At 42.7% G+C, this 15,594-nt stretch overlaps 1 protein-coding gene across 2 annotated transcripts in view; it reads right to left on the bottom strand.

Moving 5' to 3' along the window:
* The window catches only part of Lypd6 (LY6/PLAUR domain containing 6), a 132,222-nt gene that overhangs the window by 14,359 nt on the left and 102,269 nt on the right, over positions 1-15,594 (bottom strand). For both annotated transcript variants that reach the window (XM_036186050.1, XM_036186052.1), the window contains exons 2-3: positions 13,815-14,003; positions 2,839-2,937 (exon numbers count right to left, since the gene is read on the bottom strand). In XM_036186050.1, coding sequence (XP_036041943.1) covers positions 2,839-2,937; positions 13,815-13,932 — 217 coding nt within the window. In that variant the 5' untranslated portion in view covers positions 13,933-14,003. The remainder of the gene's footprint in view (positions 1-2,838; positions 2,938-13,814; positions 14,004-15,594) is intronic.

Genomic DNA, 15,594 nt, shown 5'->3' with positions numbered 1-15,594 from the left:
GGAAAGTCCAGTGTGCACACCACTGCCCTGAGTGACTTCCAGAAGAGCTGTCTTCTCACATATTCTCCGTCCTTTCCGTAGCTGGAGAGTCACACAGCCTTCCCAGCTTGAGGAGCCAATGCCCCTGAGCCCCCAGGTGCTCCTCTTCCTCTCAGCTCCCACAGCACTTAAGGCCCATCTCATTGGGCACTTAACTTTCACTTGCTGTTTCTAACACCTGATACGGTCAGATCTTATCTCCCAGGGTAAACTGTCTGCTCCTAGAAAGAAGAAACTAGATTCCTATCTTCCCCTGCATAATTGTCCCCGGGGCCTGGCCTGGCTGCTTTATGTCATGGACTCAGAGTGCAGCTGCATTTGTCCCCATAAAGTTCAGCACAGAAAGATAAAAGAGGAGCGGAAAGGGGGGAAGGTAACTTTTGTAAAGACCTTGTGTAAAGACCGCTCAGCCCCGCTCAGTTATCTGTACCTTGAAAGGGGAGATTCTGATCTAAAAGAAAGCGTCTAGATAGGGCTTTCTCTCATCCTGGAGAGGCACTCCAGCAGAGTGCTTCTGGTCACCTGTGTTTTGTCCTCTGCGACAGGGAGGGATTTGTCTGCCAAAGTCTACGAATACCAGTTCACATTCCTTCCTCTACCCTGTAAGCTCCGCGGAGGTATCTGAGAGCTAAGTCAGTCCTAAGTAGTCACATGCTGCTACTGGCTGAACACGACCTCCAAAATTCCTATGTGGTAACCGATTCATCAGCATTAAGAGGTGGAACCTTGGAGAGGTCAAGTCAGAAAAGTAAAGTCATCCTTGTAGGTGGGGTTGGGACACCTTATAGGCCTGTACAAGGTGAGTTTGCTCCTGTCCACTTGGCCTTACACTGTGAATACCTAACACTGTTCTCCCTGGGAGGCTGCAATAAGAAGGGGCCAGCCACCCTTGGAAGCAGGGCATCAGACTCTCTCCAGACACTGAACCTTCTAGAGCCTTGTTATTGGACTTTATGGCCTGCAGAGCAGTGGAAATGAATTTCTGGGTTTGTCCCTCCACCAAAATTCTTGAGATTCAGATGTCATGTTCTAGCAATTGGCAATCACATTAGAAGTTCTAGCAGGAGCCAGCCCTAAAGCATATCTTTCTGGATTTGTCCAGAGTTACTGTTGACAACTGCCAATATTTGATGCATACTTAAGTCACTCATGGAGTTTTAAAAATCATTGCCCTCAGATCCACCCATGCCAGTAAAAAAGCAACATCTGGGAGGGGGCCCTGGGCACCAGAGCTTCTAGGCATTTCCTAGCTGGTTGCAGTGTGCAGCCATGTTTGAGAAGCAATGGTTCAGTAGGCCCTTTAGTGAATGATCCAAATATTCATCCTGCAGTGCTAATGTCAGAACATGAAAACACAGACTTATTTTGAACAAAAGCAATGCTTGTAGAAGGAAATGGACAGGTTACGAGTAACCAAAGAGACTAATAGCTATCTTGTGGTTAAGCTAGGCTTTACCAATATCATCTTTTTCTTTCCCCCTGTTATCTTTTAAGGGCCCCTGACATCACTATGAAAGTCACCCAGATTCTAGAAATGAGACATTTCTCTCCTAGAAAATAAAGGAGCCTCCAGCAATTCTCATCTTTGACTTTGATCAGAATCACCAGGCACATTTAGAAATACTGATGCAGGGCCCTAAACTCCGAAGCTGGTTCAATTTGTGTAGAGCTGTGGTTCTTGATATGGCTGCATCTGCTCACATGGGCACTCCTTGGAAAGGCAAGTTCTCAGTGGCATTTCAGGCCTGATGGATCTGGTATGTAGGTGAGTCAGGGGTAGGGTGGTAGTGTACACCTGTGCTGAGGTAAGTCACAGAGTGGGTGGTCATCGAGCTGCAGGTAGAGACCAATGGCACAGGCCGAGCACACATTTTCAGCAAGTTCTCCATGTACTTCCAGAAAGCCCCAGGAGAGAGTCCAAGGTTAAAGAACTTGAACAGCTCTTCTCTGTCTATTAGTGCTGTCCCAGCTCTTCCAATTGCCAGTCTAGCATGACAAGCAAGGAGGCATGCTTTGGACTGGGCACAAGAAGTCTTACATTATGTGTAAAAATACTGGATTTACTGTGTTCAACGTTTTAACATATCTGATGAAAAGCACTCACTGTAAGACAGCTGTCAATGGAATTCCCCATATTCCTCTCCCCTCCCACTCAACTAGTCGACTTTCCTCCAAAATAAAACAGCCAACTAACCATGACCTCACAGCCAGATAGAAACGTTTTCACTTGCTAGGAAAAGGGATATACATAGGATGTGTCTTCTTTTTCAAATGAACATTTTGGTCAAAATTTCAAGCTTCAGTTGTAGTCCATCTCGTCCTTGAAAAAGATCTTGTAATAAGTCTAAAAGGCTCGAGGTTTTTATTTATGCGGCGATGACATTTGGAATGCCAGCTTTCGCAATCTCAAAATATAAGACTGTGGCAAGACAGGAAATAAATGAAATCTTTACATGAGCATCGATTCATCCTTCACATGAAAGAAGTTACTATGGATGAAGGCTTCAAAGAGTGGCAAACAAGCTGCCCATTCTCCACTGTTCCACACTTGGCTGGCCCCAGGGTGGAGAAGTCTCAGTCACCTCCTGTGGAGCTCCAAAGATGCTTCAGGAGAAAGGGAGTCATCTTCTGGGTCCCTTTATATCTGAGAGTCTTTGAGGATGAATTATGCCTATGTCTACAAGATCTGCCAATAGCCTTCGACGAGAGGGACAGCTGTGACTGCAAGCATTTACCCGGTCCTCAGGGCTGCTCACTCTCAAGCAGCTCTGGGGACACATCTGTCTACAGAGACTTTACCTTGAGGACAGTAGATGTCAGGAGCCCATCGGTTGCATTCATAATTGTCTGCTGCCTTTTCACAGGTGAAACATTTAAATCCACCAGGATATGGAGTGGCTGCAAAAACCAAGAGAAAAAAACTTATTTCAGACGGAGCACAAGAATCCTGTAAAGTGAAATGAATTCATCTTTAAAAGGGTTCTCAAGATATCTCGGAGGTGGGAAAAAAAATTACACTGAAGTATCTGATGACTCAGCATTTCACGGCAGGAAATTTATTCCTGAGGCATGAGCGCTCACAGTCACACACAGAAACCTGCATACAGATATCCAGTTGATTCATTTGAATAGGCTGCCCACTCCTGATCTGAAAATATGAAATCTAAATATATAATATCTAAACTGCTCTCAAATCTGAAACTCTTGAGTACCAACATTACACTCCTGACCTCATGTGACCAGTTATTGTACTGAAAGGACTGTATAAAATTCCTCCAGGGATTGTATAAAACTCTTCTAGGCTATTACAAGGTATATATGAAACTAATAAATGTGGCCTTTAGACTTCGGGCTCATCCCAAGATATTTCTCTGTGTACAGACAGATATTCCAAAAACCAAAACTCATTCAACACCTAAAATACTTGTATAGTAGTAGTCTCATGCACTTCAGATACAGGATATTCAACCTACAATGACCCCAGGTTGTAAGGAACTCAAATGTCTACCAATAAGTTAATGGGTTAAACAAACTGTGGTATATCCATTGGTGTGGAATACCAGATACCAATAAAAAGGAACAGACTATTAGTATTTTCAACAATTTTAATAAATTCTCTTGGGGTTACTCTTAGTGGAAAAAAAACAGTCAGAAAGGCTACATACCATATGGCTATATTATATTGCTATATTTATACTTTATTATTTTTGCATCTATGTATTTATATGCATGTATATATTTATATATGTATATGTATGTGTGGAGGTATGTATGTATTGTGTGTATATGTGCACATCTGAGTGTACAAGTGTGCCCAGGTCCCACAGTATACACATGAAGACACAGGACAATTTGGAGGAATTAGTTCTCTCCTTCTACCAAAGTAGCTTCCTGGGGATCAGACACAAGTGGTAAGTCTTGGTGGCAGATCCACCTTGCCCACCCACAGACCACTTGGGTCTACTTATAAACCACTTCTGAAATGAGAGAATTTGGAATGGACTGCATGCAGGTGAGTGGTTACAAGATGTTACAGGTGGCCATGTGTGGGCACTGGGTTACTGTTTGGAGAGGAGGTGTGGTTCCCACAATTCCAGCAACACTCTCTGACCTTTCCCATCCTCTCTCCATGCCCAGGTTGTGCTTCCTGCCTTCTAAAGAGATTGTCCTCCAAGTACTACTTGTTCTCTGTCCTGCTCCTAAGTTCAGGGTGTCACCTGAGAACCATGCTCCAGAGTGCTCAGTACACCAGGTGTTCTGTCAGCACAAGGCAAAGCCACAAGCAATGTCAGCCCCCTCCCACTTCCAGGGGGCGGGGTCTTCTGGTTCCCTGTCCTTTGGCTCTTGTGCTTACCGCTGCCTCTTACCTGGAATCCTTTGCTGGCCTTATGATCATGATCGCTGCCTTTCCTAAACAGATTCTGAGTAGTTTTAAATTGTGCAACACTACCTGGCCTAGTTGAAAGCTGCAGACATTTAAACAGTTCATCTGTGTGAGCCAGCGGCTCTCCCTTGCAGATGGCCAATCCCGAGGATCCCACTGTGGAAATAATCATCTCAGGGTAAATTGCATGGCCCACATGGAACCAATTAAGTATGTTATCAAAAATAAATGAAGGAGGAGACAGCAGCTTAAGGCCAGAATTATGGTTCAGATAAAACTTTGATTTTCACCTTGCCCAGAATAGCTGCCCATTCGCATACTTGCCTGAAATATTTCAGAGAATGGACTGTTGACGATAGTACCTGGACTTGGTCAGAAGCTGTGAACTGTCTACAAAGGATGAGTAACTAGACCTTTCCATGGGCCCATGTGACAGTCCTGTGCTCCTCCTACTAGCAGGTAACTGAAATTTATAGGTTAAACGTAAGGGTACAGGCCATCTCCAAAAATCATGGGAAAAGCTCAGAGACAGCCACTTAGTCCCAGGAGGGAACTGCACCATAGGAAAATGTTCTTTTGTCACATAACAAAAGCAGAAGGAAGTATTTTTGTGAGGCATACACAGGCAATTAGTACAGCCCCCTCTTTAGCACCTAGAAAAGTCTTTCATATTTTGACTAAATGAATCTGTGTTGAAATGGGGGGGGGCAGCAGAATCTCAAAGCCCAAAGCCACTCAATATTATATGGACATTTTAATAATATGTTTGTATTTTACAAATATCACTATGAGAAAAATCATACAACCATTCTAGAAAATTATACTGGTTTGACACATTAAAAACAGTCCCACTCTTAACTTTAGAATATTTAACATATAAATCATTTTAAGAGGTAAAAATTTAAAATATCTTGTAAAATTTGAAGTAGAATAATGAAAACAGAGCTTTGAAAACAATATAAAAGATTTGACAAAACCAGCTTTTCCCCACAAATGTTCTTCATATTCACCAAGGTTCGTGAGTACAAGCCAGCCACCCCACTTCAGTCTACATGATTAATTCACTATAATACCCAATTTTATTGGTCTGCCATTATAGCCAAAACAACTTTTGGCTGGCTTGTTGGGTTAGTTATTCCTGGAAAGTTTCCTATCGAAGAGATAAATTGAAAACTTTAAATAATGACCACCCAACTGCTCAAAGAATAAAGTTCTTGAGAGCCAAACACTAATAAGTTGTTGTGCTCCCAAACTTTGATTATTTAATCGTCTTTTCAAAACGACCTTTTACAACACTGATGACATATTAAATTAAATACTGTCAGTTCTTCCATAACTAAACCCTTACTCTGAAATTAACCCATTGACATTGGAATCTGAAGAGAAGTATTAGCTAGAACACTATACAGCAAAATGAAGCTTTGCTTCAAACCATTTATGCCTAAATGAACTTATCAGCATATGTTACTGGTGATTGACCAAATGCTCTCCATTTTGGTCAGTATTTTTTAAATTACTTATTTTATTTTCAAAATTTTATGTGTATGGGTGTTTTGCCTGCATTTATGACTATATGCCACTTGAAGGCCTAGCATCTGAGGAGGCCCACAAAGGGTGTCAGATCTCCTGGAACTGGAGTTACAGATTATTTATTTCTCAGTGTGCTATGTAGGTGCTGGGAACTGAACCTGGGTCCTGTTGGAGAACAGCCAGTGTTCTGAAATGAACCACTGAGCCATCTCTGCAGCTCCTGGTCAGTCTTATTTTAAAACCTTCAAATCCAGAGCTGTTTGCATCCTCAAGCACTGTAGCTTAATATTAGTTTACAGCAGTTTCTGTTGGTATTTTGCCTGGGATCAATGAACAGCACTGATTGCTGGCAAATATTTACAAGCATATTTTATTTTAATTAACTACAATACAGCACCAAACAAATGGTTAAATTGTTCTCTCTGGCAATATTTAACCTGAATAAGGTCAGCGGATGATCAACTATCTCTAGTAACTTGTTCATTGATACTGCATCTGATAAAGAGTTTATTTCTCTTTTCAGAGACAGGGAAAGAGGTTCCTAAGACATGCTATTTTCGTCTTCCTTACTTCAAAGCCTTACAGAATGAGCGGACTTCAGATCCTGGTGGCCCCAGCTGTGAATGCAGCTGCTTTCTCTGGCTCCTGATCACAGAGCTAATGAGCTTAGTACACTGCATTTCAGGGCACAAGACCTTGGTCCCCCAAGAGAGGGTGATTGTAAAGAAAAAAGAAACACTGGAGTGCCCAGTTACTTCCTGTAAGATAATCTGTCCATTAACTCTCATGGTCAGCCATAGTTCAAGTTCCCATAATTCATTTGCAAGGCATGGGGAAAGATTTAGCTGCTTTCCCCGCCTCTTGGAACTTTTGCCTGGACAAAGACCTTCAGTTACTGGAAATGTGGTGAAAGCAGATGCTTTGAAACATATGCTGATGTGCAATGTGTCTGCTCTCATCAAATTAGTTTCCACTGTTTGTAAAAAACGGATAGAAATGTAAACATTCTAAAAATCTAACGTTATTTGTTGTGGCCCACTAAAATATTTCTGATATAATTTTGACATATTTCTAATAGAAGACACTTCCTGATACCTGTCTAGACTTAACAAAGTGTAAGACTGGGCATAAACTTCCGTGGTTCCCTATGTGGGGCATAAGCAAGCCCCTGCCAGGACATAGCTCTTTGATGCACAAGATTAAGAAGGGTTCAGAACACGCATGCAAAGGAAAATTGGATTGTTTTCCTGGAGTGTTTTCCATTCTACAGAAAGAAACAGAGGCCAAGAACAGGGCACAGTTGTTTTATTAAATTCTCTTGTGTGATATTTGACCAAATAAATAGCTCAATTTCTCTTAATATTAACTCTTGTTCGGGGATGGTAATTAGATTTTGGTGATTTAACCTGAGAATGGAAAGAAAAACCAGCACTTCTCACATTAAAAAAGAAGAAGAAGAAGAAAGGCACACACAAACTAGCAAACAGAATGTTCTGGAAGATGAGTCTGAAACCCATAGTTTGTTTCTTATAATACTTGGAAACTTCAAAGACCTAGAGCAAAGGAGATTAGCAGGGGGAGGCTGAATTTTCTCAGCCCAGTTACCATCAATGACAGCTTCCTGGACCTAAGAACAATGAGTTTGTTTGGCATAGAAAAACTTGTGTGTTCCCAAACTTCTTGCCCCTCATGTTTTTCTGTGGACAGATTCTGTGCTTTGCCATATAACATTAATAGAATCTGGCTCACTCACTGACCCAGAGAAAGCTGCCTGTACCTCCACCTACAAAGTGAGGCAATTGTATAAATAATTCAAAATCAAACTAATCCCATGTTCCCCTCATATATTTTTTATGGCCAGTGCTCGACAGAAACTTTCTTGTTGGTAGAGAGAGATCACTCCATCTAAACACGAGTGAGGACTCAAGGGCAGAGAACCGTGGCTGTTTAGAAAATCCAAAGTGCAAACAAACACACTCAACACACTCCTGAAGTAGTTTGGAGAAATGTCAAGTTAACTCTCATCCAACAGGGGCAGAACAGCTTCGAGTTCTACAGCCCAGCAAGAATTCTCACTGCCTGCCCCCGTGAGGAGCCCTGCTGGCTCGTGATCTGGGCTGCTCACAATCTGGGGAGAAACACTTTCTTCAAGCGTTTTGTGTTTCAGAATCATGTCAGAAAAGCCCATGATTCCTATTGAGTGAACATAGGTCACACGACTGAAACTTGCCTATTACCTCACTTTATTTGGGACAAGGTGTTGCTATGTAGCCCAGGCTGGCCTGGAACTCACTCTGTAGCTCAGGCAGCCCTCAAACTCTCCTACCTCAGCTCCTGAGTGTTGGCATTACTGTTTATGTTATCCTACCTAGCTTCCTTAAAGGGCAGGTGTGATTTCCTCCTTCAAAGACAATACTAAATAGGAGCCCCCTCACCCCCAGGCACCCCACTGAGGAAAAAGTTGTGTATTTTGTCCTGGTTTACATAAACTCATTCACTTCAATTTTCAACTCTTACCCTCTAGGTAGGTTTAGAAGAAACCATGGATGGACAAACTTGTGATCTGAGCCTCTCACTAAAGCTGACAGAGAACATGAAAGAAGCCAGCACTCTGGCACTCACTCCTGGCGGACTGTAACCTGGGTCTTTGTCTTACCAAGTCTGGCTGTTTGGGGCAAAGAGCAAAATGCAATCTGGAGAGCAGAGCAAATATCAGAGTGTCTTCTGTTCACAAAAATTATCAAAACACAGTTAAGCCGTCAGATAAATTTCCCATACAAGTAATCACTATGCAGACTCTGCCAGTGAGGGCACAGGTGCAGTAGACTCTACCAGTGAGGGCACAGGTGCAGTAGACACTCTAGCAGTGAGGGCACAGGTGCAGTAGACACTCTAGCAGTGAGGGCACAGGTGCAGTAGACACTCTACCAGTGAGGGCACAGGTGCAGTAGACACTCTAGCAGTGAGGGCACAGGTGCAGTAGACAGACTCTACCAGTGGGCACAGGTGCAATAGACAGACTCTGCCAGTGAGGGCACAGGTGCAGTAGACAGACTCTGCCAGTGAGGGCACAGGTGCAATAGACAGACTCTGCCAGTGAGGGCACAGGTGCAGTAGACAGACTCTGCCAGTGAGGGCACGGGTGCAGTAGACAGACTCTGCCAGTGAGGGCATGGGTGCAGTAGGCAGACTCTGCCAGTGAGGGCATGGGTGCAGTAGGCAGACTCTGCCAGTGAGGGCATAGGTACAGTAGACAGACTCTGCCAGTGAGGGCACGGGTGCAATAGACAGACTCTGCAGTGAGGGCACAGGTGCAGTAGACAGACTCTACCAATGGGCACACGTGCAGTAGACAGACTCTGCCAGTGAGGGCACAGGTGCAGTAAACACTCTGCAGTGAGGGCACAGGTGCAATAGACAGACTCTCCAGTGAGGGCACAGGTGCTGTAGGCACTCTGCCAGTGAGGACACAGGTGCAGGAGGCAGACTCTGCCAGTGAGGGCACAGTTGCAGTAGACACTCTGCCAGTGAAGGCACAGGTGCAGTAGGTACCCTGCCAGTGAGGGCACAGGTGCAGTAGGCAGACTAAATGATGACAGCAGCAGAATTACGCCGCTGTCTTTTGAGTACAGGTCGCTGCTACACAGATATTATTTCTGTCTCTAAAATGATGCTATGATGTATGTATAATTTCACCAGGTTGGAAATAAACTAACAAATATCCCCTGCCTTGCCTCAGAACTTACCACTGTTGGGGAATATTAAAGTGTGTTACTTTTGTTTATGTTTCATTTGTTTAACTGTGTGAAGCTGTGTTACTGTGCCTGTCTAAAACACCTGATGGGCTAAAAAAAAAAGAGCTAAATTGTCAATAGCAAGGCAGGAGAAAGGATAGATGGGGCTGTCAAGCAGAAAGAATAAATAGAAGGAGAAATCTGGGAGGAGAGATTGAGGAGAGAGAGAGAGGGAGGAGACATCAGGGGCCAGCCACCCACCTATATAACCAGCAACAGAGTAAGGAAGAAAGGTATACAAATAGAGAAAGGTAAAATCCCAGAGGCAAAAGACGGATGAGTTAATTTAAAGTGAAGAAGAGCTGTCAAGAAACAAGCCAAGCTTAGGTAGGGCATTCATAATTAAGAATAAGCCTTGGTGTGATTTATTTGGGAGCGGGGTGGCTGGAACCCTAAAAGAGTAAAAAAACAATGTTACAACATTTTGCCATACTAACATGGTGTTCCATTTTCCATAGTACCTGAGAAAGCTTAAAAAATATAGCTCCTTTAAGAGTTTCTGCCAGACAGTTTCTGTCAGGAAAGTAGGTGCAGCCAGCTGAGAGCTGTGCAGAGGGTCCAGGTATAGGTTAGTAGTCTAAAGGTTTGCTCACATGGTGAAAAATGGCTAAAAGATATGTAGTAAAAAGAGGTCCAGATGGACAATAAAAACCTCTGAACAGGTTCCAGTGGGTTTTACAATGTGAGTAGGCTTAAGAAGGAAAGAATATGGGTATAGACAGTTGTAGAAAGAAAAATAGTTTAAAAATAAAGTCTTTAACGAGTGAGTAAAAGTAATATAAAAGAAAAAAGCCATACAAGATGGTAAACACACAGGGAGTCTGCATCCTGTATAGTATTGTGTTGATTTTGAATTTTTTTTATTGTTAATAAGCAAACAACAGCTGCTAAGAGACATGGAATCGAAAGAGGAACTGATGAAATAAACCAGTCTATATCCTTTGGGAGTGCCTTAGCTTTAAAAAAGTCAAAAAATACATTTTTCAAATGGAAGTCAAACATGCTTTAGAGTTTTGTTCCCACAGGAGATAAGAAGTTATGGATTCCTTCAGGAATAATATGGATCAGGTATAGGGAGACATCCTGAATCATGACAGGTGACATCTATCAACAAAGGTTATTGCTGGTCTTTCCAGGACTTGGTCATTATCTCAAAATTTTCTCAGGGACCCCCAAAGATGCCTTTGCCCACACCCAGCAGGAAGCAGTTTAGAGAAAACTATGTCCACATTCCAAAGAGTTAGGGGGTGTGGGTGGTTTTTGGTTATTTGGTGGGTTATGGATGTTTTTATCATTTAGGGAAATACAGAATATTGATACAAATTTTAAGTTATTTTTGTTCCACTGTATATATGTTTCCACTTTTTAAAGGATTTTTGTATATTTATTAAAACTTAAGGTTATTTTTTAAAGCATATTGTATGTATGTTTCTATTTTTGTTTGAGGTATTGTGCCTATGTAGTTCATTTGGAAATGTAGGGTGACATTCTAGTTTTTGAAAGTTATTATTGTAAACTATATAGGATAATCAGGAACATAGGTTAGTGGTTAGTCATTTATAACAATCAAAATTATAGATATGTTGGGTATGCTTTCCAGATCATATAGAGATAGAATTTTAGATAGATAGATAGATTGTCTTCAAACCTTTCAAAGATCTACAGAATATGGCATTTAAAATGTTTTGTTAACTTAGGGTTTTTCACGAACATGAGACACATCTGCTCCTGGCAGCACCAATTTACTTCAGAGATGATAGGCATCGAAGAAACTCTTTATGAAGTTTGCTTTCAATGTGGCAAGGTAGCCATTTGTGCAAGCTGCTCTTGCCTGGACTGCTTGACAGTATGTTGTATAAATTGGACATGAAGGATGTGGTGATATTTGTAATCTAAGAGATAAAGCTTGCCTGAAGATCAGAGGACAGAGCCAGGCACAGAGTTAAATACAGAGGTCAAGCAGTGGTGGCACATACATTTAATCCTAGCACTCGAGAGGAAGAGATCCATCTGGATCTCTGTGAGTTCAAGCCCACACTGGGCTACATGAGACTGATCCAGTCTAGGAGAGAAACAGTGCCAGGCAGTGGTGGCACACAACTTTAACCCCAGTATGTGGAAAGCACATATGTCATTAATCTCAGCAGTAGAGAGATTGAGATAGGAAGTGAAATGGATAGGTGGAGAAAGGCAAATAAGGCACAAGGAGACAAGAATTCAGGGCCTTTTGGCTGAGGACTCAGGGTCATTCAGTTTGAGGATCTGTGGAGACAGGATCGGCTGAGGAGTTGGTGAGGTGAGAAGTGGCAGTCTCTCTGATAATTGTTCTTACTATATACAGTCTTACTATGTTAAAGGTAAAACCTTTCATTTTTGTTTAGAAAAAGAAAAGGGGAAATGTTGGGGAGTATTATTTTAAGGTATGTTACTTTTGTTTATGTTGCATTTGTTTAACTCTGTGAAGCTGTGTTACTGTGCCTGTGTAAAACACCATGGTCTAATAAAGAGCTGAATGGCCAGTAGCAAGGCAGGGGAAAGGATAGGCAGGGCTGCAGGCAGAGAGAATTAATAGAAGGAGAAATCTGGGAGAACAAGAGATCTAGGAAAGAGAGAGGGAGGAGGATATCAGGGGCCAGCTACCCAGCTACACAACCAGCAACAGAGTATGAAAGAAAGGTGTACAGGAATAGAGAAAGGCAAAAGCCCAGAGGCAAAAGATAGATGGGATAACTTAAGAAAAGCTGGCAAGAAACAAGCCAAGCTAAGGCTGGGCATTCATAATTAAGAACAAGCCTCCGTGTGTGATTTAGTTGGGAGCAGGGTGGCAGGCCCCCCAAAGAGTCAAAGGACAAAAGCAAACAACAACATACCATATGCTCAGTACTCAGTTCTCCGTGCATTATGTTATGTAATGGTCACAAAGTCAGGGGATTTATTTCAAATCAGGAGGCCAGGAAGGCCAAGGTCAGGTGTACTCCAGGTCCCTGGGTGTCCCACATGCCATCTCCCAAGCTACAGGAATTAAATATTCCAGAACTATGGACTGAGAAAAGTCCAAGTAGCTGCTTCCTCTTTGCACACTGTGTGATCTTCAAAAGAAAGGGTCATATTTCAATTGCCTATGTACCTTTCATCCCATCACAATGCTTATCATGCAGCAGACATTTAAAAATATTAATATACTTTGGGGAAAAAATCTAAAAGTCCAGGATACATACAACATGCTCAGCTCTCACCACCACAGGGGCAATACCAAAGAGAAGTGGGGTTAAAAAAATAAAAATAAAAATTAGGTACAGCAGTGGGGGCCAAAGGAAGAAGTCACACTGCTATCTGCCAAAGTGTAGTCTCGGGGTATTTGTAGAAGAAGGACCCAAATTCTTGCTGAAAGTATGAAGCACAAGCAAGAACCCTGATGTTTACAAATCAGAAACTAGAGGACAGGGATCTGGTGCCAGGGGCCTGCACTACTGTGGACTCCCTGGAGAATTCTTAACCATGGGAAATCCAGACACCCAGGGAATAGGAAGCTGTGGGAGGCAGTGATGCTTTGACTGAGACAAGGTGTGTGTGTGTGTGTGTGTGTGTGTGTGTGAGAGAGAGAGAGAGAGAGAGAGAGAGAGAGAGAGAGAGAGAGAGAGAGAGAGAGAGAAAGAACAGCTCTTATCCAAGGTATACAGGTCTAATCTCTGTACAAACAACCCACCTCCTGGGATGGGCCAGTTCCCTTTGATAGCCGGCTGAGAACCAACAGAGCAAAAGGGAAGGGAATACGGAGTCAGAGGGATGTGTAGGGAACAGAGGGAGTCAGAGGGATGTGTAGGGAACAGAGAAAACAAGCCTCATCCTTTAACCCAAGATACAAAACAACATCCTGTGGAAAGGCGGGAGGGTGGGGGGATAAACACAAGGCAACTTTGATTAACTTCAGTACCCTGAACTACATCACCCACTGTCTTCCCTGCATCCAGGCTGCTTTCCCTGGACATGCTTCAATTCCTTTCTAGCCAGAAACGAAGCATTTTTTTTTTTCTTCAGACAAGAGAACAAACAGAAAATAGTCTTACTTGAAGGGTGGAGGTAGATGATGTCTTTCACTGTGAAGTCTCGGGACTGAGCAGCTTTTAGACAGTCAGCCAGCAGGCTCAGCAGCAGGAGCCAGGCCAGGGCAGGGCTGGGTTCCATGGCAGACTGGTGTGTCACTCATACAGAGGGCCTCAAAGTGGGCACTTGAGGCGATGGGAGAGGACCTGCACCTGAGACAGGAACACAGACTCATCTTAGTATCCAACAGGAGATGGAGCAGGGAGCCTGGCTGATCTCGGGTCATTGAGTTGAGCTGGGGAGGGATGGCACACTGGGCCCAGGGAAACAGGTGCCAAGGGGGTAAACCCTGTAAATGGTAATTTTAGAGCACCCAGAACATTCCAGCCTGAATCTATTCTTAATCAGGCTGCTCCTACTGGTAGCAATCCTTCCTAATGTCCAGCAAAGATGGTATCAAGAGAGATTGAATTTTAATGAAATCCAGCTATTTTTGCCAGGAGGCCAGGGGACATGTGCCAGAGAGCAACAAAATAAGGCAGGTGCAAAGCTCAGAAGCTTTTCCTCATAATGGTGTGGACGGGGGTGGGGTGGGGGGGGGGTGGGGGGGGGTGGGGGGAGCAGACAGCATCCTTTCTGAGTCCTAGCCACCATACCAAACTGTAGGAAGGACTCAGATTTGGAAAAGAAATATAGGTAAGCTAACATCTTCCAAACCCCAAACCATCTCAACAGCACAAAAGCTCTTGAACAAAACCAACATTTATTAGTGAATACTATTGAAGGTGTTTGCAATAAATAAATAAAATAAATAAAATAAATAAATAAATAAATAAACAAACAAACAAGATAAAATAAAATGCCAGCTTATTCTAATAGCCCTATGAGGTTGCCACTCCCATGACCCCATCTGGAGTGAACAGGTCAAGCACGTAAGGATGGGACTGGCTTCTACTCACAGTGTAGCTTTCAACTCTGCATTTCAAATGCCAGCAGACGCTGTATTCTACCTAAAAACCGATGATTATGGGATTGAGTTGCTACTTCACATTAAGCAGTCATCTGCTGCCCTTTCTTCCAACTCTTGTTCACTAGTCACGGAGAACAGTAAAGCCCTGTGTAGACTGTTCAGCTCACTTAGAATTCAGGGAAGGCTCCTTTTACAAATGACTCTCTGACTATCTCCTTCATTTTCTAGAAAGCCCAGGTCTCACATTTTGCTTTTCCAAATTCCATAGTCACTTTCGATCATTAAAAGGAGTGGAAGTTAGGTATTTACTTATTTCAACCTAATTAAAAACCTACAATTTGGACACTCTGTTTATAGACTTAACATAAATATTCAACAAGATTTTTAAACAGCTTAAATGTTTAAGTTCCCTTGTGGGGAAAAAAAACCTAAATACACATCAGAAATTTGACAGAGAAAAGGCAATACAGCCCATTTAGATTTAGGATATACTATAAAGTGATGTTTATCCAAACTGAATGACAAAAAGTACACTAACAACCCAACTCTTCATGAGATATAAGCAGGTTTTCAAATTGACAGAACAGGACACAATCAGTGAGCAGCACTATACCATAGTGAAAGAAGCATGGAAATTATTAACTGAAATCAATATTTACAAATGCTAAAAGTTTTTTTTTTTTTTTTTTGTTGCAAGCCAGGCAGTGGTGGTGCATGCCTTTAATCCCAGCACTCAGGAAGCAGAGGCAGATGGATCTCTGTGAGTTCAAGGCCAACCTGGGCTACAGAGTGAGTTCCAGGAAAGGCACCAAAGCAACACAGAGAAACCATGT

This window comes from Onychomys torridus, chromosome 4 (assembly GCF_903995425.1).
Source record: "Onychomys torridus chromosome 4, mOncTor1.1, whole genome shotgun sequence".
NCBI lineage: Eukaryota > Metazoa > Chordata > Mammalia > Rodentia > Cricetidae > Onychomys > Onychomys torridus.
The sequence above is the reverse complement of the archived record's forward strand: the minus strand, read 5'-3'. Positions and strand labels throughout refer to the sequence as shown.